Below are 27,341 nucleotides of genomic sequence, written 5' to 3'. Positions count from 1 at the left end.
AGTTTAGACCTAGTTTAGCCCTGGTTTAGTCCAAGTTTAGTCTTGGTTTAGTCCAAGTTTAGTCCTGGTTTAGTCCTAGTTTAGGCCTTGTTCAGTTCTGGTTTCCTAGATATTTCTGAGCTATAAAACCATCTGTAATTGAATGAATGTAAAATAGAGCTGTTTAAAGTCACACCCAGAACATTCCAGGCACATATGGAAACAAACAAGAGACGGATCCCCAACAAAAAAGTTACACATTGCACTTTTGAGTCCATAAATCATCAAAACTTATTCAAACTTTTTTTTCCTTCAGTCAAGACAACTGCATATTTACATTTTACATTTCAGTACGGAGAAATCTGAACTTTTGTTTTATGCATATGATATTTCTCAAATAAATAAATAAATAAAATAAACCATATTTTCAGATGTTTAGTTGTCTATTTTTACGTATTTCCAGAGAACGAGGGGCCAGAAAACAGCTCGCCTACCTGAAAAAAAAAAATCTCAGTCGCCCTCCACCGACCCCAGGGGAGAAGATGTAGACTCACAACTGACCCAGGACCGAGCCGGGACTCCTTTCAATTAATTATTCCATGTTTAAGTCGCTTTTCGAGAGCGCTGAGAAAATCAATTTGTGGGGCGGGTTACACGTGTGGGGGTGGAGTCGGGAGATAAGGGGGTCATGGGCGCGTGTTAAAGCTTCATTTCAAAAGACGGACTGAAATCTACATACAAATGTGAAAACTGGACGTGTGAATGTAATGAGATCAAATTTTGTAGTTACAACATTTCAAAACGACTAATTCCCGAGGATGGAGGAAGAGGGAAGGGGGGACAAATATTTAAATTGTGCTCGTACATGACTGGTTTTATAATACATAAAAAAAAAACTATTTAAAAAAAAACATGTTAACGTTTTTTAAGATTTTTCTCAACAAAAAGTCACCTTTTTGTAACAGATAATACACCTTACAACTGTACAACTACTCATCTTTATGTAACAGATAATACTCCCTACAACTGTACAACTACTCATCTTTATGTAACAGATAATACTCCCTACAACTCACCTTTATGTAAAGTAATGCTCCCTACAACTGTACAACTCATCCTTACATAACAGATGATACTCCCTACAACTGTACAATAACTCACCCTTATGTAACAGATAATACTCCCTACAACTCACCTTTATATAACATATAATGCTGCCTACAACTCATCCTTACATAACAGATAATACTCCCTACAACTGTACAATAACTCACCCTTATGTAACAAATAATACTCCCTACAACTCACCTTTATATAACATATAATACTCCCTACAACTCACCTTTACGTAACAGATAATACTCCCTACAACTCACCTTTATATAACATATAATACTCCCTACAACTCACCTTTATGTAACAGATAATTCTCCCTACAACTGTGCAACAACTTGCCGTTATGTAACAGATAATACTCCCTACAACTCACCTTTATGTAACATATAATACTCCCTACAACTCACCTTTATGTAACAAATAATTCTCCCTATACCTATGCAACAACTCATTCTTATGTAACAGATAATACTCCCTACAACTGTACAACAACTCAAAAAAGCAGTTTCTGTGTTACCATGTGACATCACAAGGTGGAACAGAGTGTTTTTTGTTTGAACACACAGGGTTTGTGTGTTAAACATGTGAAACAAAACACAACTCCAGGTGTGTTTGCGATGAGGAAACAACATTATACCACAGATTATAAAATACTGTAATATGACGTACAGTGGGAGGAGGGAGTGATTTTCTTAGGTCCGTTTCAGATTTCACTGTTAGCGTATCCGTACAAATATCTGGGGAATTGTGTTTTTCCTGTCCCCGGTAACACCACTGCTACTGCCCCTCGCTAATTGGAGCCAACCAAGCTGAAATTCTTAATTAACTGTCTGAGCTTCAGTCAAGTTAATTAGTCAGTGACAATAGGAAACGTGAGATCCTGCCGACCGCATTCAAATTAGAAAATGTACCCGGGATAGAACTGTGTGCAAACGACCGCTCGCTTTCTGTTTTTTTTGTCATGATTCAGAAAGTGGAGTGACCTTTTTTTTTTTTTTTTTTTAAATCTGAAAAACGGTTCCTTGCAGTGGTCCAAAGTTACTCCTCACTTACTTTATGCATTCTGAGCGTCCTAAATATTCACGGTGATGAGTTTATGAGCACTTTTCACAAATCTCTCAATGCAGTGACAGCAACTAGCATGCCAACAGTGCACTTCCTGGTTATCTGACAATAAGATGCCGTATATTAGATGCACACAGCAGACTTATTTTAACCTCACGTGCTGCTTATACAATTGATCTGTACTGGTCTTTAAAGCACTTTTTTTTTTTGGTCCTGTATTACAAAAAAATGACTCGTGCTTTAAGGGCGTGTTTATACGAGAACGCTTGCGGGTAAAAACGACAAAATATTTCATCAAAGTGCCTTTTGTTTAGACGGTGACGGCGTTTTTGGGGCTTAAAAACGCAAAAATATTAAACTACCCTCCAGAGCGGAAAATTACGCTCGGAATTACGCTCCGCCATAATTCCGGGCGTACACTGTGTGATATTTTCGGTCGTGTCACTCAGCCCCATCTTAAACTGTACGACCGAACTGCAGGATTTAAAAGTTCACAGGTCATGTTCTCACACTGTACGAACCGATGCTCAGATGCGACCTGCCTGCGCACACTGTACGTTCACATAACGACCGGAGTTGTTGTTCCAGAAGTAGAAAACCACGAAGAAGAAAACCACGGAATTAGAAAACCACAGACGTGCGGAGACACAACGCAGATCCAGGCAAAAAACAGACGCGCTGCCTTGGCAATTTGTGCCATTCTCTGCGCAGACAAGAACAAAAAGAAGAGGCGACGAATATGGTCAAAGAAATGGCTGGGCAGACGTGGGCAGTACGGGTTGTCAGTTCTTCAGAAGGAACTGGAGGTAAACAAAACACTCGCCGGCGCCATCGTCCTCCACAACCTCATATCCTGCTCCTGCTTCTGTGTCCGCACATGCTCAGTCTGACAGATTCTGGCAAATCGGCTCGTGGACCGACTTCAACAGAGCGAAACCCTCACGAGAGGCGACTGGATTTCAAATAGGTTTGATTTTCTTGCGACCTACGAATGCCGATCGGGAGCTGGTCGTGAGGTATAAATCGGTTCTCTTTACCCCATGTTACTACACGAAGCACGACACACGATGAAGCCAAAACTCGGCCCGATCCCCGGCTCAAAAAGGGTCAAAAATCGCACAGTGTACGTCCGGCTTAAGCGTTTCCGTATTGGGTCACAAGAGATTTTTTTGGGTCGCCTTGTCACGATCTGAATGGTGGTATGATATATACAGTTCTGATCTGTGACCTTATCGTCATCCTGGATAAGTATTTCATCAGAATCTCCTGTCCTCAGTTGGTCCAGTATTTCTATGCTTATTCCTTTCACTACTACTTATATTTGTCTGAACTGGGATTTTCTGTGCTCACAAAAATGAAGACAAAGCACAGAAACAGATTGAAGCTGCTCCTGATCTGCTGCTGCGCTCTCCTCCCGCACCCCAGACTGGAACACGCAAAAAACCCCAAACAGGCCCACCTATCTCTTTAGAAATGTTGAAATGTAAAGACATGTTTTGTATAATTTCTAATCTTTTTGTAATTATTTTATTGACTATTTTGTTCCAATTTTGCTGATTCAATTGATTGTTGAAAAGAAAAAGAAATAGGCTACATTTATTGTCCAAATAGACGTCTTATGGATCCTTTTAGTGCTGCTTCAATTTCTGTTTTTCATTGTTTAAAACTTGAACAGTACTAATTGTTCAGAGACACGATCAGTCAGTCAACAATAAAATATTCTCATTAATGTTCAATCATGGTCAAATCCAACTTTATTTTGTGATTTACGAATAATGTCTATTGACTTTGGTGACGAAGGCTTGTGACTTTTAAAATATGGGTCCCCAGAAAAAACAAAAACTTGGGAAACACTGGTCTGCACTGCCCATGACGTAAAACTCTGGTCAATCGAATTCCACACACTTTTGAAGACGCGACGCCACTTTTGCGTCTTCTGTTGAGACCGTCATCATATAAACGTAGCCTAAGTAAGTGTTATAATGTTGTTACCTCCTCAAAAACAGACCTGGAGGTTGTGTTTTGTTTCATTTACATTTGTTTGAATGGTAGTTTTGGTAGTCAACAGCTACTTTTTTATTTTTTGTTCAGTAGAAATCGCAACTCTACGGCTGAAATTATCCAAATTACTCTACTGAATGTGTGCGGAGTTTAAAAACACAGTGGAGAACTTCTTGTTTTACCACATGACATCGCAAAGTGGAACAAAGCGTTTCTCTTTTTTGTCATGATTCAGAAAGAGAAGTGGTCATTTTTTATGGTTTCTTTATCAGCTGACATGAAATTAAAAGACAGATATAAACGAAATTTTTGTTTTAAAATTGTTCATAACTTCTAACATTATTCCCTTATCTGAAACAGACCTGGAGTTTTATTTGGCTTAGTTCACGTTAGTTTCATTAATCCTCAGTAAAAATGCCATTTGCTTCTGAGTCTTAAACCCTATTCACGCAGGATTAGTTTTACCTGTGGACTTTTGGTGATTTGTAATAATTGCGGAGGATTCCTGAGATCTTAATCCTGTACAAATGTGCCATGTCTGTAATTTGTAAAGTAAAATTTCTGGGGCCTCAAATGACCTACTATATTTCATCAAACACAGACATTCGGTGATAATAATATAATAATATCTTGAGAATACATATTCATCTTTATAACCTATATGATAATTTAACACGATGTTCCAAAAAAGGCAGTTTAAGCAGTAATTTAGCTCCCAGCCTCATTTACATGTCAGCCATTTTGTGACATGCATGATACTCGGCTCCAGAGTCGACTTGGGCTTGTTTCCATATCCAGAAATGTTGGTCCTAGGGATGTTACTAATCTGGCAAAGTTTCATGCTTGTACCATAAAAAAGAACAATTGGGCACCTTTTTGGTCCTTAACAGCTCCACTATAATACTCGTCCCGTGCGAAACTTCATCTCTGTGTTTGTTTTTGTAATCTTGCGCCTTTTCTATGTCTTTCTTTTCTTTCCACGTTCTTTTCTCTTTCCTGTTTTAGTCCTGGTTTAGTTCTGGTTCAGTGCGGCATCAAAGTTTAAATCACAGAAACGGGAAACGGCGTTATCCGTAATCCGTGTATCATTCGTTAATTTGTTTTTCAATATAAAACCAGAAGAACAAGAAAAAGAAAAACAACAGTTTTCTTCATTATTTGTCTCCAAAACCAAAATGAAAAAAAACAGATAATGATTTGTTTTTTCAGTTTTCGATTTTGTGTTTAAATGAAAAATGGTAAAAACAGATAACGGACGTTTCTCATTTACATGACTTCTGTAACTGATCCAGGTCCAGGACCAGACCGAGACCAGAACGGGACCAGACTGAGACCAGAACAAGAGTGAGACCAGACCGGGACCAGACCGGGACCAGACCGAGACCAGACCGAGACCAGACCGGGACCAGGCCGAGACTGAGACCAGACACGGACCAAATTGGGACCAGAGCGGGACTGAGACCGAGACCAGACCGAGATCAGAAAGAGACCAGACCGAGACCGAGACCAGACAGGGACCAGACTGGGACCAGAGCAGGACTGAGACCAGACCGGGACCAAACCGGGACCAGAGTGGGACTGAGACCAAGAGCAGGCCGGGACCAGACCGGGACTAGACCAGGACCAGACCGGGACCAGACCCAGACTGAGACCGGGACTGAGACTGAGACCAGGCCGGGACCAGACTGGAGGCTCAGAGCCCACGGCAGGGCCGGAGCTCAAAGCTGAGGGTCTGGTCTCGGTCTGGTCCTGGACCTGGATCAGTCCTGATTCAGTCCGTATGCTGTGCAAAAGTCCGGCATCGCAGTTTAAGTCACACAAAAGGGAAACAGCATTATCCGTTTTTTTCATTCTTCATTTAAGCACAAAATCAAAAACTGAAAAAACTAATCATTATCTGTTTTTTCATTTTTCATTTTGGAGACAAATAATGAAGAAAATATTTGTTTTTTAATTTTCTCATTTTTAGTTTTATATTGAAAAACAAATGAACGAATAATACAGGGATTATTCTGCTTTCTGACTGGACCTTGAGAACCAAAACACCAAATTCTAACATAAACATCTTGTCCATCATGTCCAATGTTTTCGCAATTAAGAATAAATCAATAACACGGCCATTATCGGCGAAAGTTTGATTTGATTTGAACACGTTAACCTCGTATCTGGACACACATCTGAGTCACGTTTGTGGAATTTTAAATGAAAATATTACGTACGTACAGTTCCTTTAACAAAAACCTAAACAGCTTAAATGTTTCCTCTCTCGTAAAAAAAAAAAAAAAGCAGCGCTATCACATTTCCCTACCTAACTTTCCCCCGCCGCTCTCCTCCGTATATGGCACAGTCTGCTTGTTGTTTTCCCTAATCACCTCTGCTCTTGATGGATTATTCCGAAAACATCCAATCAGTGAAACTCCGCCCGGAATGAACTCGGAGCTGCCAGAACATCTGCACTTGAAAGCACTGGGGTTCAGCTCAGTGATGCTAGCAGCCTAATACATCACGAGCACTGCCACTGTCTGTACATATTATTCAAATTGTATGGGAGCGTAGGCTTTCTTCCGCCTTGATCAAAGACTCCTATATTTCTTTAAACAACAATGCGTGGATTTGTCTTGATAAGTGGCGTGACATATTGTGCGGTGGAAATTGCGACGTGGGAACGGGGCCTATCTGGAGCTAATGCGATCTGACGTATTCTTAGAAGAGCATTATTCATAAGTGACGTTGAAATTTGGAGATTAAATATTGTGTTTTATCAAAGGAAGAATGTTAATATACTTTGGGAACGCTTAATTAAACAGTCGTAGTTCACATGCAAGAGTCGTCTATTTTCAGGTTTTTTCCCATTCAGAAGGTAAAACTGCTCCAATGATATTTAAAGGTCCTATATTACCGTATTTTTCAGACTATAAGTCACACTTTTTTTCATGGTTTGGGTGGTCCTGCTACTCCGGTGCAACCCATATATTAAAATTTTCACGCTGACAGCCACAAGAGGGCGATCTAGTCTTGTGTGTCAGTATCTGCTGCTCGTGTTCCTCCTGTACCACTGGCACTTCACTCTACTGCGCATGTCTCCTGCAGAAAGAGCCTCTGTCCTGTCTGTGTCATGTCAGTCGATCGCACCATTACTTCTGTACCACTGAAAATTTTATATTTAAGTGACTTCAGTGACACCGAAACCATCCTGTCGGGATTCAGAAAGGCCCGAATAATTCTAACTGGAACTGATGCAGAGTCTAACAACAGCGACACAGAAGAGGAAGCGGCGCTCTGTTTACCTCCGGAGGTCATGGAGTTGTTCAGAAGTGACACCGAGGATGAAGAACTGAATGGATTTAGTGATTTGGAGTGAGATGGAGAGTTTGTTAAACTTGTTCTGTTCTGTTGTTTATGTTATAGTTTATCTGAAGAACTGTTCATATGTGACGTTAACAAAAAGTGTGACTTATAGTCCGGTGCAACTTATATATTTTTCTTCTTCATTATGCATTTTTTTGGCTGGTGCGACTTAAATTCCGGAGCTTATAGTCCGAAAAATATGGTATGGAAATTGGACTGAGCTTTAAGTCATGTTATAATGTTACCTACCATAAAAACAGACCTGGACTTGTGTTCTGTTTCATTCACACATGTTTGAGTAACTCTTAATTATTAGTCTGTCTACATCTCCAAAGCTCAAAATGTTCTGTTCCACCTTGTGTTGTCACGAAGCGACACTTAACAGCTACCTTTCACAAAAAACACAGTGGAGCACCTCCTGTATTATCCTGAAGGTGGAAAATAATAGTTTCTGTTTGAGAGAAGAACTAATACTAAATACTGGTGTCGTAAGACTCGAGACCGGTCTTGGTTTTGTCTCGGATTTGACCACGTATGGACTCGGTTTTGTCTCAGTCTTAAAGGAGCTTGGATTCGGTATTGTCTTGGTCTCAACGGTGCTTGGATTCAGCCTTGTTTCGGTCTTGAAGGTGCCTGGACTTGGTCTTGTCTCGGTCTTGAAGGTGCTTGGACTCGGTCTTGAAAGCGCTTGGACTCGGTCTTGTCTCAGTCTTGAAGCACTTGGACTCAGTCTTGTCTCGGTCTTGAAGGTGTTTGGACTCAGTCTTGTCTCGGTCTTGAAGGTGTTTGGACTCAGTCTTGTCTCGGTCTTGAAGGTGTTTGGACTCAGTCTTGTCTCGGTCTTGAAGGCGCTTGGACTCGGTCTTGTGTCGGTCTTGAAGGCGCATGGACTCGGTCTTGTCTCGGTCTTGAGGTTTGCCACTCGAAGGTGATAAAATGGAGATTGATATATATGTGCCAAAATAACTCTAAAATACAAATAAATGTTGATTTGGTCTCAATGGGCCGTGGTCTTGGTCTTGTCTTTGTCTCGACCCTCAGAGGTCTTGGTCTTGGTCTCGATTAGTGCAGTCTTGACTACAACACTACTAAATACACAGGGTTTGTGTGTTAAACATGTGTGAATGAAACAAAACACAACCCCAGGTCCGTTTTTGAAGAGAAAACAACATTATATTATTAGCAGTAGTAATAGTGCTTGAAGTATCAGTAATAGTAGTAGTAGTAGTAGTAGTAGTACTAGTAATAGTAGAAATAGTACATACTGTTGGTGGGGTTGTCTCCGATGATGTTGTGCCTCCCGCTCCAGTACCACAGCAGCAGAGTGGCGTCCCTGGACCCTGACACGACGTAACAGTCTCCCCCGATGTACGACTCCGAACGGGCCAGACACGTGACCACATCCCAGTGCCCGAACACCACCTGGACCAGCCTACCTGTACACACACAACACCTGGATTATTCTACCTGTACACACACAACACCTGGATTATTCTACCTGTACACACAACACCTGGATTATTCTACCTGTACACACACAACACCTGGATTATTCTACCTGTACACACACAACACCTGGATTATTCTACCTGTACACACAACACCTGGATTATTCTACCTGTACACACACAAACACCTGGATTATTCTACCTGTACATACAACACCTGGATTATTCTACCTGTACACACAACACCTGGATTATTTTACCTGTACACACAACACCTGGATTATTCTACCTGTACACACAACACCTGGATTATTCTACCTGTACACACAACACCTGGATTATTCTACCTGTACACACACACTGGATTATTCTACCTGTACACACAACACCTGGATTATTCTACCTGTACTACACAACACCTGGATTATTCTACCTGTACACACAACACCTGGATTATTCTACCTGTACACACAACACCTGGATTATTCTACCTGTACACACAACACTGGATTATTCTACCTGTACACACAACACCTGGATTATTCTACCTGTACACACACAACACCTGGATTATTCTACCTGTACACACACAACACCTGGATTATTCTACCTGTACACACACACCGGATTATTCTACCTGTACACACAACACCTGGATTATTCTACCTGTACACACAACACCTGGATTATTCTACCTGTACACACAACACCTGGATTATTCTACCTGTACACACAACACCTGGATTATTCTACCTGTACACACAACACCTGGATTATTCTACCTGTACACACAACACTGGATTATTCTACCTGTACACACAACACCTGGATTATTCTACCTGTACACACAACACCTGGATTATTCTACTGTACACACACACTGGATTACTACTGACACACACACACTGGATTATTCTACCTGTACACACAACACCTGGATTATTCTACCTGTACACACACAACACCTGGATTATTCTACCTGTACACACAACACCTGGATTATTCTACCTGTACACACAACACCTGGATTATTCTACCTGTACACACACAACACCTGGATTATTCTACCTGTACACACAACACCTGGATTATTCTACCTGTACACACAACACCTGGATTATTCTACCTGTACACAACACCTGGATTATTCTACCTGTACACAACACCTGGATTTACTGTACACAACACCTGATTATTCTACCTGTACACTCACACACCTGATTACTGTACACACAACACCTGGATTATTCTACCTGTACACACAACACCTGGATATTCTACCTGTACACACAACACCTGGATTACACTGTACAACACCTGGATTATTCTACCTGTACACTCACAACACCTGGATTATTTCTACCTGTACACACAACACCTGGATTATTCTACCTGTACACACACAACACCTGGATTATTCTACCTGTACACACACAACACCTGGATTATTCTACCTGTACACACAACACTGGATTACTACCTGTACACACAACACCTGGATTATTCTACCTGTACACACACAACACCTGATTATTCTACTGTACACACAACACCTGATTATTCTACCTGTACACACAACACCTGGATTATTCTACCTGTACACACACAACACCTGGATTATTCTACCTGTACACAACACCTGATTATTCTACCTGTACACACAACACCTGGATTATTCTACCTGTACACACACAACACCTGGATTATTCTACCTGTACACACACAACACCTGGATTATTCTACCTGTACACACACAACACCTGGATTATTCTACCTGTACACACAACACCTGGATTATTCTACCTGTACACACAACACCTGGATTATTCTACCTGTACACTCACAACACCTGGATTATTCTACCTGTACACACAACACCTGGATTATTCTACCTGTACACACAACACCTGGATTATTCTACCTGTACACACAACACCTGGATTATTCTACCTGTACACACACCTGGATTATTCTACCTGTACACACAACACCTGGATTATTCTACCTGTACACACAACACCTGGATTATCTACCTGTACACACACAACACCTGGATTACTACCTGTACACAAACACCTGGATTATTCTACCTGTACACTACACACAACACCTGGATTATTCTACCTGTACACACAACACCTGGATTATTCTACCTGTACACACACAACACCTGGATTATTCTACCTGTACACACACACACCTGGATTATTCTACCTGTACACACACACCTGTACACACAACACCTGGATTATTCTACCTGTACACACAACACCTGGATTATTCTACCTGTACACACAACACCTGGATTATTCTACCTGTACACACACACCTGGATTATTCTACCTGTACACACAACACCTGGATTATTCTACCTGTACACACACACACCTGGATTATTCTACCTGTACACACAACACCTGGATTATTCTACCTGTACACACAACACCTGGATTATTCTACCTGTACACACACAACACCTGGATTATTCTACCTGTACACACAACACCTGGATTATTCTACCTGTACACACACAACACCTGGATTATTCTACCTGTACACACACAACACCTGGATTATTCTACCTGTACACACACAACACCTGGATTATTCTACCTGTACACACACAACACCTGGATTATTCTACCTGTACACACAACACCTGGATTATTCTACCTGTACACACAACACCTGGATTATTCTACCTGTACACACAACACCTGGATTATTCTACCTGTACACAAACACCTGGATTATTCTACCTGTACACACAACACCTGGATTATTCTACCTGTACACACAACACCTGGATTATTCTACCTGTACACACACAACACCTGGATTATTCTACCTGTACACACAACACCTGGATTATTCTACCTGTACACACACAACACCTGGATTATTCTACCTGTACACACAACACCTGGATTATTCTACCTGTACACACAACACCTGGATTATTCTACCTGTACACACAACACCTGGATTATTCTACCTGTACACACAACACCTGGATTATTCTACCTGTACACACAACACCTGGATTATTCTACCTGTACACACACAACACCTGGATTATTCTACCTGTACACACAACACCTGGATTATTCTACCTGTACACACAACACCTGGATTATTCTACCTGTACACACAACACCTGGATTATTTACCTGTACACACACACCTGGATTATTCTACCTGTACACACAACACCTGGATTATTCACCTGTACACACAACAACACCTGATTATTCTACCTGTACACACAACACCTGATTATTCTACCTGTACACACAACACCTGGATTATTCTACCTGTACACACAACACCTGGATTATTCTACCTGTACACACAACACCTGGATTATTCTACCTGTACACACACAACACCTGGATTATTCTACCTGTACACACATAACACCTGGATTATTCTACCTGTACACACAACACCTGGATTATTCTACCTGTACACACACAACACCTGGATTATTCTACCTGTACACACAACACCTGGAGTATCCTGATTTAGTCTTAGATCTGGTTCTGATTTAGTCCTGGTTTAGCCTAGATTTAGTCCTGGTTTAGTCCTGGTTTAGTCCTAGTTTAGTCCTGGTTTAGTCCTGATTTAATCCTGATTTAGTTCTGGTTTAGTTCTGGTTTAGTCCTGAGTTAGGCCTGGTTTAGGCCTGATTTAGTCCTGGTTTAGTCCTAATTTAGTGCTGGTTTAGTCCTAGTTTAGTCCTGGTTTAGTACTGGTTTAGTCCTGGTTTAGGCCTGGTTTAGTCCTGATTTGGTTCTAATTTAGTCCTGATTTGGTTCTGATTTAGTCCTTGTTTAGTCCTGGTTTAGTCCTAATTTCATCCTGATTTCATCCTGGTTTAGTCCTGGTTTAGTCCTGGTTTAGTCCTAGTTTAGTCCTGGTTTAGTCCTGATTTAATCCTGATTTAGTTCTGGTTTAGTTCTGGTTTAGTCCTGAGTTAGGCCTGGTTTAGGCCTGATTTAGTCCTGGTTTAGTCCTAATTTAGTGCTGGTTTAGTCCTGATTTGGTTCTGATTTAGTCCTTGTTTAGTCCTGATTGAGCCCTAATTTAGTCCTGATTTAGTTCTGATTAAGTCCTGGTTTAGTCCTGATTTAAGAATTATTTAGTTCTGATTTAGTCCTGGTTTAGTGCGGATTTAGTCCTGATTTATTCCTGGTTTAGTCCTGGTTTAGGCCTGATTGAATCTTGGTTTAGTCCTGATTTAGTACTGTTTATACCTGATTTAGACCTGATTTATTCCTGATTTATTCCTGGTTTAGTCCTGGTTTATTTCTGGTTTAGTCCTGGTTTAATTCCAATACCACAGCTATAATAATAACATGACACCCTCTTCTTCCTCCTCCCTCCTCTTCCTCCTCCACCTTCGCTCGTAGCCGTACCTGTCTCGGTGGAGTACACTCGGAGGCTGTGGTCCTGGAAGCCACACACCAGGATGTAGCAGTTGTCAGCTGTCACCACGAAACACTGCGCTCCGATCCGAACGCTGTGGTCCACCGGCTCCCTGATCTGACGCTTGTTGCTTCCAGAGTCGTTGGCTGTGGGAGGAATAAAGAGGGGAGCGAAAAACAGAGGAAAAACCCGTGTCAAGGCGCGCGGAGGGAAGACGAGGTGAAGAAGACGTTACGGGAGAGTCGTGTGGGTCGGGACATGCTTGTAGTACTGAAGTGTGCAGGGTATACAGACATCACGTACAGAGAAATACAGTGGAGTAGAGAAGGACTGGGCACTGTTGACAAAAATCTCACTGTTAGCGTGACTACTTCCTGTCCAGTTGTTTATATGTGTTTTTTTTCTTTTTTGAGACGAACGTTAAAAGGAAAAATTATTTAAAGATAAGGCAGTGGACAGGGAGATGTGGGTGGATGTCACGGACAACAACAAACTAAATCAGGCCTAAACCAGGTCTAAACCAAGACTAAACCAGGACTACACCAAGACTAAAACCAGGTCTAAACCAGAACTAAACCAAGACTAAACCAGGACTAAATTCAGGACTAAAACCAGGCATAAACCAGGCATAAACCAGGACTAAACCAGATCTAAATTCAAAAAATTCAAAAAATTCAAAAATCTAATCCAGGTCTAAACCAGGGCTAAATCAGGACTAAAATCAGGACTAAAATCTGGTCCAAACCAGGTCTAAACCAGGACTAAAACAGAAATAAAACCCGGACTAAACCAGGACTAAAGCAGGACTAAATCAGGTTTAAATCAGGACTAAACCAGGGCTAAACCAGGTCTAAACCAAGACTAAACCAGGACTACACCAAGACTAAACCAGGACTAAAATCAGGACTAAAACCAGTCATAAACCAGGACTAAAGCAGGACTAAACCAGAAATAATACCAATAAAACCAGAACTAAACCAGGACTAAAGCAGGACTAAATCAGGTTTAAATCAGGACTAAACCAGGGCTAAACCAGGTCTAAACCAGGTCTAAACCAGAAATAAAACCAGGTCTAAACCAGGTCTAAATCAGGACTAAACTAGGACTAAAATCAGAATTAAAACCAGGACTAAACCAAGACTAAACCAGGACTAAAATCAGGACTAAAATCAGGACTAAACCAGGACTAATCCAGGATTTAACTAGGACTAAACTATGCTGCGCGGGAGTGGGAGAATTCCTGTGTTAAAAGGTACAAACATAAAATAGCACCTTTTAAAATCCAGAGTTTAGTTTGTGCACTGCAAAAAAGCTTGGCCAAAACGTAAGATATAAACCACGGGTGTCGAAACTTTTTTCATCAGGGGCCACATATCAAAACACAGACGAAGCAGAGGGTCGATCAAGGGCCATAGACTAGTGCTCATTACAGTGAATAATTGAAATATGTGCATGTTTAATACTTCAGAATGACCTTTTATTATTAACTTGTCAAAAGTTAATTTTTTATTGATGCAAGGTAATTTGAGCCAATAAAAAAATGTCTGAGGACCGCATTTGGCTCACGGGCCATAGTTTGGATTTTGGACACTTAAATCTATCAGAAAATGACTTAAAATGAGTGAAATTATCTGTCCATGCAGCAAAATCATTTTACCTGGCAACTTATCTTAATATAAACAACCTCTAGACTAGAATTAAGCGTCTCAGAACTAGTAAAGTAGATAACAAATCTGAAAACAAGACGAATAACCTGATATAAGTTTTAAAATCTTGGCCAGATCAGAGAAATTTGCAGTGTGTTTGTTCCATACTATATGTGTCATTCAGAGTTTTGACATCTACAGTGAGAACCTACAGTGTAAATGATCATGGAAATAAACAGAAACACGGATGAAAAAGTCAAAAGAGTCTATACTTTTGACTGGAAGTGTACCTAATATTCAGATTTTGTGTATCTCCAAAACAATCGTCATATACATTTGTTGACACATCTCATGAGAGTTTTGTAAATGACCATTAGAAGTAAAAATCCCTCCTCTTTAAGGCTTACTAAAGCGCTGATGCACACTGGTTGAAAATCAAGGAGGTAAATAATATAAATAAAGACATATTATACAAAAACCCAAACCACTAAACCCCTCAAGGTGCCTCAAATGTAGGATCTTGCTCCGTAAACGCAAAACAACATGGTACATTTGTTTATTTTGATCTTAAATTCATCCTTGAGCAGAACCTGAGGATAATTCTCTCCGGTCACAAAGTCCAAATCAGGGTTTATTCCATCTACACGCTCTCTCTCTATACATATTCATTTCTTTTTTATTATAATATATTGTGATGTGTGAGCGACTGTGTCCAAGTAATTTCCCATGTGGATCAATAAAGTCTTTACCAAAACAACAGTGTTTCAAAGTCTTACCGATGAGAGGGTCCATCTCTATGGGCAGGTGCTGGGATTGTTCCAGGGAGTATCCAGGAGCTCCTCTCAGACCTGCACAGATCGGAGGAGGATATGGAGGGATGAATATATAAAGGTTAGGACATGATGAGACAAGATCTCACGAGACAAAACTGAGATAAAAGACTGAGCACACATGTGGAAAATGATCTCATGAGATTTTTTTCCTCATATTTTTACATTTGACTTTGATAAACTGTAATTCCAAAAAGCAGTGCTACAATGACAGCAAAACAATAGGCGAGTTTCGGCTGACGTCATTGTTATTAAAAGCCCGCGTTGCATGCTGGGAAATATTTTGGTCGGAGGCAAGAAACACGGTAGCGTCAAACACGGTGCGTAACCTCGCGTATTTATCCCCGATGATGGTAAATTCCTGCTGCATTATCGGATGCACAAATAGAAGCACGGAAGAAGGAAAATGTCTTTTTCGTATTCCGAGTGAAAAGAACCACTAACGGTGAATTAAACGGCTTTCAAACATCCGCAGAGCAAACGTAGAAGATCCTAACAAACCGTGGACTCCAACAAGTTCAACAACACATCGAGACTCTTGGAGGTTTTCATCTTTTCTGCTGTGAATGGCCCAGGAGTTTCCACCAAGTCATTGTGGATATAAGTGAATATTTGTCCAGGTAGTTGGCGATTCTGACCAGAAATTTGGTTTGGTCCACCTTTTGTCGGGGTTGAAAAGGGTGATTTGGCGTCCGTCGATGTTTATGACCAATTTCTGGTCAAATTGTCTTGGATCCTCTGCCGTTAGAGTGGATAAATAACCGCGATCGATACCCTTTACCTGCTTTCTCTCTCCGTGAATTAGTGTTTCTTGCCGCCAACCAATATAATTCCCAGCATGCAACGCGCGCTTTTGTCAACAATGAAACTCACCTATAATATGAAATAAACAAAAAATTGTGAAGTCAAAGTTGTGAACTGAATGGCACAGTTTATTTATTTAAAAATATATCAAAATCTCGTCTTGTCTCGTTCTCGTGAGCCGAATCTCGTATCATGTCTTGTGTTGTAGAAATTGTGTCTTGTCCCATTTCTAATAAAAGTACATCTTGTTGTGAGAGAACATTGGCAGACACCTCTTTAAACAGATTTTTTAGGTGTGATTTAGGAGGGGTTGTGTCTGAGAAATGCTGAGTTGGTTGAGTGTTTGTCCACTGATGCAAAGGTTGGTGGTTTGAATCCCACTGTCAACATAAAAGACCACAGGCAGAGCGGTCAGGTCCAGTGACCCACAGGTTGGCGTGATGTGATGTTTTTTAATTCCGAATGAATTATTTTGAATTAAATAGTTCGGAATTAAATTATTCTCCTTCAAGTTTACACGAAAATAATAATTCCAAATTAAGGTTTACATGGAAAACACATTAAATCGGCTTTATTTAATTCCGCTCAGTGTCTCGGGGTGGAGAAGGGTTCTGATTGGACAGAGACACGAACGTATCGACCGGAAGAAAACACACACTTCAGCTGCTACCGGCTTTTCTGTCATCTCGATTCGTTGCTGCGCATGGGGATGTGTACTGCTGTTCCCCTGCCCATATAAACTAGGGAACAGCGGTCCAAACCCAGTCTCCTGAACCAGCGGGCGCAGCTCCGGTAACTTTAGAACCAAAAATGGTACAGAAAAAAGGTAAACAGTTTCATAAACTAGAGTACATATGTATCTGTTCAATACATTTTTATATCAGATGCATTAACTTGAATTTTTTGGCCTTGCTGTTTACTTCTGCTTGACCGGGCCCATGGGGTAAAGTGGGCTGACCCCGACACAAACATGATTCAAACTTTTTTTCACCATCTTGCAGTGCGTCATTGCGTCAGAAGGGCGACCCAACGCGCATGCGCTGAATGACCGGAATTATTTTTTAAGCGGAATAAATGTTTACATGATCATGGAATAAATAAATTCAATGTTAAAATCGGAATAAACCACCCACTTAAGTTGGATTTAAGTTTAATTCCGAATAATCATTAAGAATTAAGTGTTTACATGGTCTTTTTAAAGAGGAATTAATTTTTATTCCCAGTTACATTATTTTTAATCAGAATTAAAGCTCTCATGTAAGTTGATCATCTAAAACAAGGCCAAGATAATAACAAAGAGAAACGGTATAATAATAAATTCTAAATAAGTCTCAGAGCATGTGAAAGTGTGCGTAAGTGCATGTGTTTCTCTGTGTAACCGAACTGGAATGTAACTTTGGAGTTCTGAGCTTTGGACTCGTTGTGGACATGCATTCCTCCGGGCTCCACACATCTCCACACCTGCTCGGCCCTCAGCCCCTCTAACCCTCTAACCCTCTCCCACAGCCTGCCTCTGCACTCACTCCCATCTGCTGCGCTGGCTCCGCTCCTCTGGCTCCGCTCCGTGTGTCAAACCAAATGAAGACGTTTTACTCATGTGAGAGCCGCTCTGGAGCCCTTTTGGAAACAGCTACAAGGCCTCCAATATGGATTCCAGTTAGGACGGGAGTCTGCCACAGCTTTAAGTAACATGGTAAAGTATTTCTATTTTATTTTTACTTGTACATATACATTTATATAATTATGCCTCATTTGACACCAGTCTCTTCCTATTTGTGCTACATACCATTTACCGTATTTTCCGGGATATTAGGCGCACTGGATTATAAGGCGCACTGCCATTAAATGGTCTATTTTCGAACTTTTTTCACAAATAAACTGCACCAGATTTTAAACGAAACACAACAGTTGGATGGGTCAGTGGGACTTTGTTTGTGGCGTTCACGGTGACTCTGGGCTTTGTTCAGTTGTGGCGTGTAGGGAGGGTGCTGTCTGGGACCGCTGGATTGTCGGCGTGTTCGCGGTGACTCAGTTGTTCAGTTGTGTCTAGAAGTGGCACATTGTCCTCGCTTTTTTGGTTCGTTCCTCTGTTCCGTTCCTCGTCGGCGTGGAGTGATGAGTGTGTCTGCGGGTGTTTTTCGCTGCGCGGTCGCTGTCTGCTCCGTGTGTGTTTGCGTGCGCTGCAGGTGGTGCGGCTTTATAGTTTACTGAAGTCGTACTGGGACACCTGAGTGGATTCGTGTATAGGGCGCTCTGGATTTTGGGGCGTGCAGTCATTTTTTGATGGGGTTGGAGGCTTAAGAGCGCATCTAATAGCCCAGAAAATACAGTATATATTTTTTCTCTTAGTTACTATAATGTGAAGTGTGAGCTACTGTGTCCTAGTAATTTCCCTTGTGGATCAATAAAGCTTGTCTAAGGCCCCGTCCACACTAGTACGTATTTGAAGTCGTTTTGTTGAGGATGCAGTGTTCGTTCACACTAATCCAATGGAAAATGGCTCCAGAGACGGAACAACCTGGTGACAAAAGCTCCCACGAATTCATCTGAGTACTGATCTGATCCGGCACTGTGTGGACGCCTGAAAACGTTGATACACTGACGTAGGAGCTCTAGTTGCGTCCTTACTAGACCACATCGCTGTGACTTACTCCTTCCTAATTCGCTGGGTTCGTGACATCGGTCATGTGACGCTATTGCGGAAAACAGTTTAAACAAACTACAGACAAACGTGAAACTTGCTTGTAGAAAAGACAGTTTTCACGCCTGCCATCTTCCAAGGCTCGAAATCAACTGCTGCAACTTCAAACACGGTACTCCACTTTGTTGTTTTTACCGCCCACGTGACGTTGTGATGACATGATGCCAGCCTAGTCATGTGACCAGCATTTCAAGTGGTTTCGCGTTACTGTGTGGATCATGTCTGGACGCCAATCGTTTCCCCGACAGGATGGTTGCAGTTGTCATTGAACTTCAGGCTTTGTCGATTCATCCAGTGACTTCCAGGAAAGGTGCATGATGCACCCTCCTGTTTACCCTGATGCTGTGTTCTCCATCCCTGCTTTCCCCCAGTCCCTCACAAGTTTCTCGCTCACTCCAAACTTTCTTTCTGCTGCTCGATTACTGCTTTCGGCTGAATATTTCACGACTTGCAGCAGGACAGAGGCTCTTTCTGCAGGAGACATGCGCAGTAGAGCCAAGTGGTGCAGGAGGAACAGGAGCAGCAGATACTGACACACAAGACTAGAGCCTCTAACGGCTGTCAGTGTGAAAAATTTTAATATATAAGTCGCAGGAAACACCCAAACCATGAAAAAAAGTGCGACTTTATAATCATAGTCTATTTATATATGAGTATTTATGGAGTATATACAGTCAGAGTTTCCTTTTTAAATCTCTTGACAAGATCTTAGTGTAAATCATTACGGTAAGAACAGAAAGAATTCAGATTTAAAAGTGCTTCTCAAGTCTTCTCAAGTCACAGGCCTCAAGTCCGAGTCAAGTCCAAAGTCACTGACCTTCAAGTCCAAGTCGAGACCCAAGTCTTAGTCCATTTTATCAAATCAAGTCTTAAGTCCAAGTCACAGGTCGACTTCAGTACTTGATAGTAACTTGGCCAAAGGTTTCTCAAAAATATCAAAAATCTAACTCTAATAGATATTAAAACTAGAATCGAATGTTATTTATTTGTCTGGAATGTTTCGCAGTAGGGCATTAAACCTTTTTGTCTTCGTGGAGACCAAACCAGACCAAGTTTCAGGTCAGAATGTGATGTTTTTCTATGTATTTTTGGGCTATACATCCACCTGTAATTGAATAAATGTTAAATGGAGCTGTTTAATGTCACACTGTGAAATATTTGAGGCAGAGCAGTGACATCTCCACCTTTTAATATTCCTGCTCTTTGTTATTATAATATATTGTGATGTGTGAGCTACTGTGTCCTCATAATTTCCCTTGTGGATCACTGAGTCTATTTTCTGTTCTTAGTGTTAAAAAGTCCCCTGTAAATTCATGAACGTTACATTTTGCTTTGTTTCTAATTCATCTCACTTGAAAAAGGAAAAGCATTAACATGTGTCTACTTTATTTATACAGAAAAGGGCAAAGATGAGTTCATGGTTTTGTTCAAGTTTTTGATCTGATCCTGATGTTTGACTGAATGAGCCTTTCCTGAATAATTTTAGAATGATCTTGAGCTGGATCAGAACAAGTATAAGAGCACATGGGCCACCAGTGTTGGAAGTAACGTGTTATAAAAGTAACTAATTACTGTAAATGCATTGTTTTTTGCTGTAAAAATGTGGCATTACAGGGAAAAAATTGTAATATTTTACTTGGTACAAATGTCAGTAACTCACATCACAATGCTTTTTTAACCTGGATTGAAGTGGTGGGTTTTTCGTTTTTCTTCACATAAATTCGCTGAAATTATTGCGATATCAGCAGCGGTGAAACAACGTTACGGTTCTGAGTGTCAGGACGGGTCCAGACGTGCGCCCGCGTAGACCGTTGGGCGACCACGGGCGAAAAGACCGACACAGAACTCCACACTCCACTGGGCGAATCGCAGCTGGCGACCGATGACACTTCACAAACGCTCTGCTCCACGAGCTCAGGGTTCTCTCAGGGGCGCTCCTAGATTTCAAGTCCTAGTCCAAGATTAGCCCTGCTTTAGTCCTGGTTTAGACCTGGTTTAATCCTGGTTCAGTTCTGGTTTAGACCTGGTTTAATCCTGGTTCAGTCCTTGGTTCGGTCCTGGTTGAGACCTGGTTTAGTCCTGTCTTAGTCCTGGTTCAGTCCTGGTTTAGTAATGTTTAAGACCAGGTTTAGACCTGGTTCAATCCTGGTTTAGACCTGGTTTAGACCTGGTTTACTCCTGGTTCTGTCCTCCTGGTTCAATCCTGGTTCAGTCCTCGGTTCAGTACTTGGTTCAGTCCTTGTTCAGTCCTGGATCAGCTCTGGTTCAGTTCTGGTTTAGACCTGGTTTAGACCTGGTTTAGACATGGTTCAGTCCTTGGTTCAGTCCTGGATTAGACCTGGATTAGTCCTGGTTCAGTCCTCGGGTCGCTCCTGGTTTAGTCCTGGATTAGTCCTGGTTCAGTTCTGGTTCAACTCTGGTTTAGTCCTGGTTCAGTCCTGGTTCAGTCCTGGTTTAGTCCTGGTTTAGTCCTGGTTTAGTCCTGGATTAGTCCTGGTTCAGTCCTGGTTTAGTCCTGGTTCAGTCCTGGTTTAGTCTGTATACGGCGCAAAACTTGAGCATCTTTCTACAGTTATTTTGTTGAGAGAAAACAAAAAATGTTGCAGTCGTCGTGTCATGTCTTAAATTTTAAATACAATAATATTGTAATGTAACAAATGACTATGAAATGACAGTGACAAGTCATAAAATAAATAACACATTACAGTTTTGAAGGGATTACACAAATATAAGGCCACATAGGAACGAAAAGAAAGTACTATGATTTATGTTTTGAAAATCACATTCCATTTATTGTTTTTTTTCATTATCATCAAATCTAACTTAATATCGAACTCGCTTCTGGAATGTTCATATCGTGACAACACTCCTTCTCCGCCGCAGCGCTCTTCTCGTAGCCAGGTGCTGCAGCTGTTCGTTAGCGGCTCGCTCTTGTTTCCATGGTGACAGATGGCGACGTGTGAGCTGAATGCGCTGCGGCCCGGGGTCTAATTTTCCCAGGAAGCGCCGCAGCGACCTTTTGACCCCGAGGTGAGGCTGACGGCAGAGGCGGGTTTGCTTTGGCTAATGTTGTTCACACGTGTGGGTAGATGTGGGAACGCCGGCTCTACCTGCGACGGGGCTGGCGGGGCGGCGGCGGCGGCGGCGGCGGCGGGGCGGCGGGGGCAGGTGGGGGTGGTTGTTTCGGAGGAGGTGGGTGTGACGGTGCGGGGCATGGTTACAGTGTGACAGTGATGAAGTGACTGCTCTGGCCTCTGCTGTAGGTTACGCGCCGCACCTGGTAATGACCGGGCCTAAAGGACTTTATTGTGTTGCCGTGGAGATAAAGCTAAACAACATGGCAAAAGGAAAAAGTACACTGCGCAATCGAAATGTTTAATTAATATGTTTTTCTTATTCTTAGTTTATGGAGAGGCCTCAGAACCTCAGAAAACTCAGAACCTCTAGAATTCCCTCCCTGAGCTGTAGAGGCTGCACTAGCACTGAGTCAAGTTACTTTAAAACTGTAATGGGTTATTTTTCTGTATTTTATGATTTGTTACTGTTGTTTCAAAGTGACTTGTTACATTAAAATATTACTGTATTTAAAATGTAAAACGTTACACGACTATTGCAGCACTTTCAGTTACTCTCAACAAAATAACTGTCACTGATCGTAAAATAATAAATAACAATCAGCGAGTGAAGATGTCGAACTTTTGCGCTGTGTATGGACGGAACCAGGACTGAACCAGGTCTAAACCAGGTCTAAACCAGGACTAAACCAGGACTAAACCACAGCTGAACCAGGACTAAACCAGGACTAAACCAGGTCTAAACCAGGTCAAAACCAGGACTAAACCAGGACTAAACCAGGACTAAACCACAGCTGAACCAGGACTAAATCAGGACTAAACCAGGACTAAACCACAGCTGAATCAGGACTAAATCAGGACTAAACCAGGACTAAACCAGGACTAAACCAGGTCTAAACTAGGACTAAACCAGGACTAAACCAGGACTAAAACAGGTCTAAACTAGGACTAAACCAGGACTAAACCAGGACTAAACCACAGCTGAACCAGGACTAAACCAGGACTAAAACAGGTCTAAACTAGGTCTAAACCAGGACTAAACCAGGACTTAACTAGGACTAAACCAGGACCAAACCAGGACTGAACCAGGTCTAAACCAGGTCTAAACCAGGACCAAACCAGAGCTAACCTTGAACTAGGAATCTAGTACCGCCCCTGAGAGAACCCTGAGCCCGTGGAGCAGAGTGTCCTCAAAGCGCAATCAGGTGGCTGCGATTCGCCTCGTGGAGCGTGGAGTTCTGCATCGGTCCTTTTGCCCGCGGTCACCCGACGGTCTACGGGAGCGCACCTCTGGGCCGTCCCACCATTCGAAACCACAATAATGGCGTTTCACTGCTGCTGATATCGCAGTGATTTTAGCAAATTTGTATGAAGAAAAATGAAAAACCCACCACTTCAATCCAGTTTAAAAAAGCATTGTGACGCGAGTTACTGACATTTGTACCAAGTAAAATATTACAGTTTTTTCCCTGTAATGCCGTAACATTACTGCGTTACAGCAAAAAGCAACACATTATAGTAATTTGTTACTTTTAGAACACGTTACTCCCAACACTATGATTCATGACTGTCTACAGGTGCTGGGGTTTTGGTAGAGACCAATCAGATCAGAGAGAGGAGTTTTAGATTTAAACCAACTGGATTTCAGCGTTGAATCTGGCTACTCAAATGAGATACTTGTGAGACTTACTCTGCTTTCTGACTGGATAAACGTCTTTTTTTTTTTTTTATTTATTTTTTATTTATGTAGCACTTTTCACAGACACATGTCACAAAGACGCTTTACAGATCATGATTCAGTCACTCCATACCCGGTGGTCGTATGCTTCTATTGTAGCCACAGCTGCCCTGGGACAGACTGTCTGAAGCGCGGCTGCCAATCAGCACCATCGACCCCACCGATCACCACCAACACTCTCGCACACACACCACTGTCGTACTAGGCAATGTGGGTGAAGTGTCTTGCTTAAGGACACAACAACAATTTATGTGACTGGTGTCCCACTGCTGCACATGATTTTCCCAGCGTCTCCCATCCAAGTATTAACCAGGTCCGGCCTCGTTCGTCTTCTGAGATCTGACGGGATCAGGTTTTGAGAAGACGGGATGACCTTGAACTGAAACACCGAAGTAGAACATAAATGAACAGAATCATGTCCAGTGTTTTTGTAAATGGTTCATAAAGTAATTGGTTGGCAGCTGAATCAGACTGTGATTGGACAGAAGGACCAGGGACGACATTCAGCCTTCCAAGTTAGGATTAAAGGAGCTGTACCTGATTTTTACGTAAATAATGTAATGTAAAAATGTATATAATGTATGTATGTATGTAAAAAAAAAATAACTCGCTCATATTTGCAGTGGTCCAAAGTTATTCCTCACTTACCCAATGCATTACTTTCATTCTAATGATTCACTGTGATGAGTTTTATGCAAAGCTTTTTTTTATCACAGTAATTCTAACAACAACTAGCATGCTAACAGTGCAGCAGCCAGACTTCCTGGTTTGTGTACAGCTTTATCAGTGATTAAATATGTCCATGTACTCCTTTTAATTTAGGAAAGCAACTATATTTTGAATACCACCAAAAGAAAGACTCACTGTCCTGAGAAACAGGTACACAGATTTATTATTTATATATTTTGGTTCATGTATTTAGTTACTTGCCGACACTGAATTAGATACAGACAGCACACAAAATAAGTGGTCTTATTTTGGTTCTAAGAGCTGTTTTTTTTTTTTTTTTTTTACAAAATATCTGTATTTCTAGGTTTCAGATGACGTCAGAACATTAGAGGGGCAGCTAGAATTACTGAATGAATGACTGAACAATGTAAGAAATGTGTGAAAAGTGCTATTTAAATGAAAAACTTACTTACTTACTTATTTAAATACTAAAATTAATGTTGTTAAAATGTAAAATTATGCTGTAATAAAGTGAGTTCTAGGGTTTAGTGAGTAATTGAAATTATCAGATTAAAGATTTATGAATTTACTTTTTGGATATTCATGACAAAGTACAATGTTATCAAGAGGGAAAAGCATCTCTTGCCCACGATCTGAGCCTGAAGAAGAAGAAGAGAGAGAGAGAGAGACGAGGAAGGAAGGAAGGAAGGAAGGAAAGGAGGAGGAGAAGCAGAAGAGGTTAAACATGTGCATGATGTCTCCTCCAGAAAATCCAGAAGAGGATGGAAGAACTGGAAGAGGAGAGGAAGGAAGAGAAACAGAGGAGGAGCAGAAGAAGAAGGAGCCTCAAGAACTTCAAGAAGGTCCAAGAAGAACTGAGGTAGAGAAAGAGGAGGTAAAACACGTGTGAGACGAGGAGGAGGATGAGAAGGAAGAGGAGGAGAGAGCTCTGAGCCTCACCCACAGTGTTGTTCCAGCGGTTGAGGGCGACCAGGCGGCTGCAGGTGACGGTGACCACGGCGGGGGTGCTGAGCTGGGGCAGGGTGTTGGCGGACACGTGGGTGACCGGAGAGTTGGACGGGAACTTCAGAACCATGAGCACGTCCTGGTGCAGCTGGTCCTTCAGCATGAGAGGGCTCTGGAGACGAGGCAAGACAAAAACGAGGTCAAAGAATATCAGAACATCACAGAGAGCAGGAAACGATCACGGTTTTCCTCACGACCTCTTGTATTTAACTGTGATTATTGTGATATTCCTGTCATTAAAGGGCAACTAAACACCAAATTCACTTTTTTTCTACTGATTAATAGAGTAAATGAGTCTAAAATATAAATGTATACCTATCCATGGCCTTATTTTGGCATTTTAATCTCACTTTTGGGTCAAAAGTCGTGTCTACATCGACTGTGTCCAAGTAATTTCACTTGTGGATCAGTAAAGTTTGTCTAAGTCTAAGTCAGTATAATAATGTTTTGATGATTGTCTAATTTTTGATGTTATTTGGTGGGATAATACCAGTTGTAAATAAAAATAAATTATAGTTTTACACCAATCAAGAAGCAGTTTGTGAAGAAAAGTTGAAAAAAATTGTGGAAAAATGAAAAATCCTGTCAAAAATTTCGGTACAATTTATACTTTACAAAACACATTTTTCTGATACTTTAAACATGATTTCAACAAAATAAAAGTGTTTTCTTCTTATTATTTTTTTTATTTGTCGAATTTTAATATGTGTTCATTAAAGGAGTTTTGGCCCATTGTTGCTAGGTAAAAGTTGAAAAAGTCCCTAAATTTGAAACCCAACAAAATCCTGTCAAAAATTTCTGTACTATTTATACTAAACACATTTTTCTGATATTTTAAACATGATTTCAACAAAATAAAAGTGTTTTCTTATATTTGTATACGTCAAATCTGAATATGTGTACATTAGAGAAGTTTTGGCCCACTGTTGTGCTCAAAAGTTGTGGAATTTCCAAAATTCTAAACCCAAAAAAATTAGAAATTAGGATTTTTTTTTTGTTGGTAAAATCTTAAATATAATTATCTTAACTGTGTTTTAGTAGAATAGGCACTTCACCTTTTACCTGATTTTTAAGGTAATAATACTGCCTTTAGACAATAGAATGAGATTTTCAACATTAAATCATGGTACCGTATTTTTCAGACTATAAGTCACAGTTTTTTCATGGTTTGGGTGGGCAAAACCATGAAAAAAAGTGAAAAAACACAACCTCCGTTTACCTCAAGAGGTCGTGGAGTTGCTCAGAAGTGACACCGAGGATGAAGAATTGAATGGATTTAGTGATTTGGAGTGAGATGGAGAGTTTGTTAAACTTGTTCTGTTCTGTTGTTTATGTTATAGTTTATCTGAAGAACTGTTCATATGTGACGTTAACAGTCTGTGGTTCTCTGTTCTATTGTTATTACTAGAACTTTGCTTTCAAGTTGAAATGTCGGTTCCTGGTCTCTGATTTTCTAAAATAAACCCCC

General features: G+C 41.1%; 1 protein-coding gene across 1 annotated transcript in view; it reads right to left on the bottom strand.

Annotated features, from left to right (window-relative positions):
* Positions 1–27,341, bottom strand: part of LOC110174043 (neurobeachin-like) — a 783,761-nt gene that overhangs the window by 15,081 nt on the left and 741,339 nt on the right. Inside the window, exons 55-58 of the mRNA XM_055166710.1 lie at positions 25,808–26,002; positions 15,808–15,879; positions 13,376–13,531; positions 8,775–8,945 (exon numbers count right to left, since the gene is read on the bottom strand). Coding sequence (XP_055022685.1) covers positions 8,775–8,945; positions 13,376–13,531; positions 15,808–15,879; positions 25,808–26,002 — 594 coding nt within the window. The remainder of the gene's footprint in view (positions 1–8,774; positions 8,946–13,375; positions 13,532–15,807; positions 15,880–25,807; positions 26,003–27,341) is intronic.

Source organism: Boleophthalmus pectinirostris, unplaced genomic scaffold (genome assembly GCF_026225935.1).
Source record: "Boleophthalmus pectinirostris isolate CB_2022bp ecotype Guang Dong unplaced genomic scaffold, ASM2622593v1 HiC_scaffold_9, whole genome shotgun sequence".
Taxonomy (NCBI): Eukaryota; Metazoa; Chordata; class Actinopteri; order Gobiiformes; family Gobiidae; genus Boleophthalmus; species Boleophthalmus pectinirostris.
The sequence above is the reverse complement of the archived record's forward strand: the minus strand, read 5'-3'. Positions and strand labels throughout refer to the sequence as shown.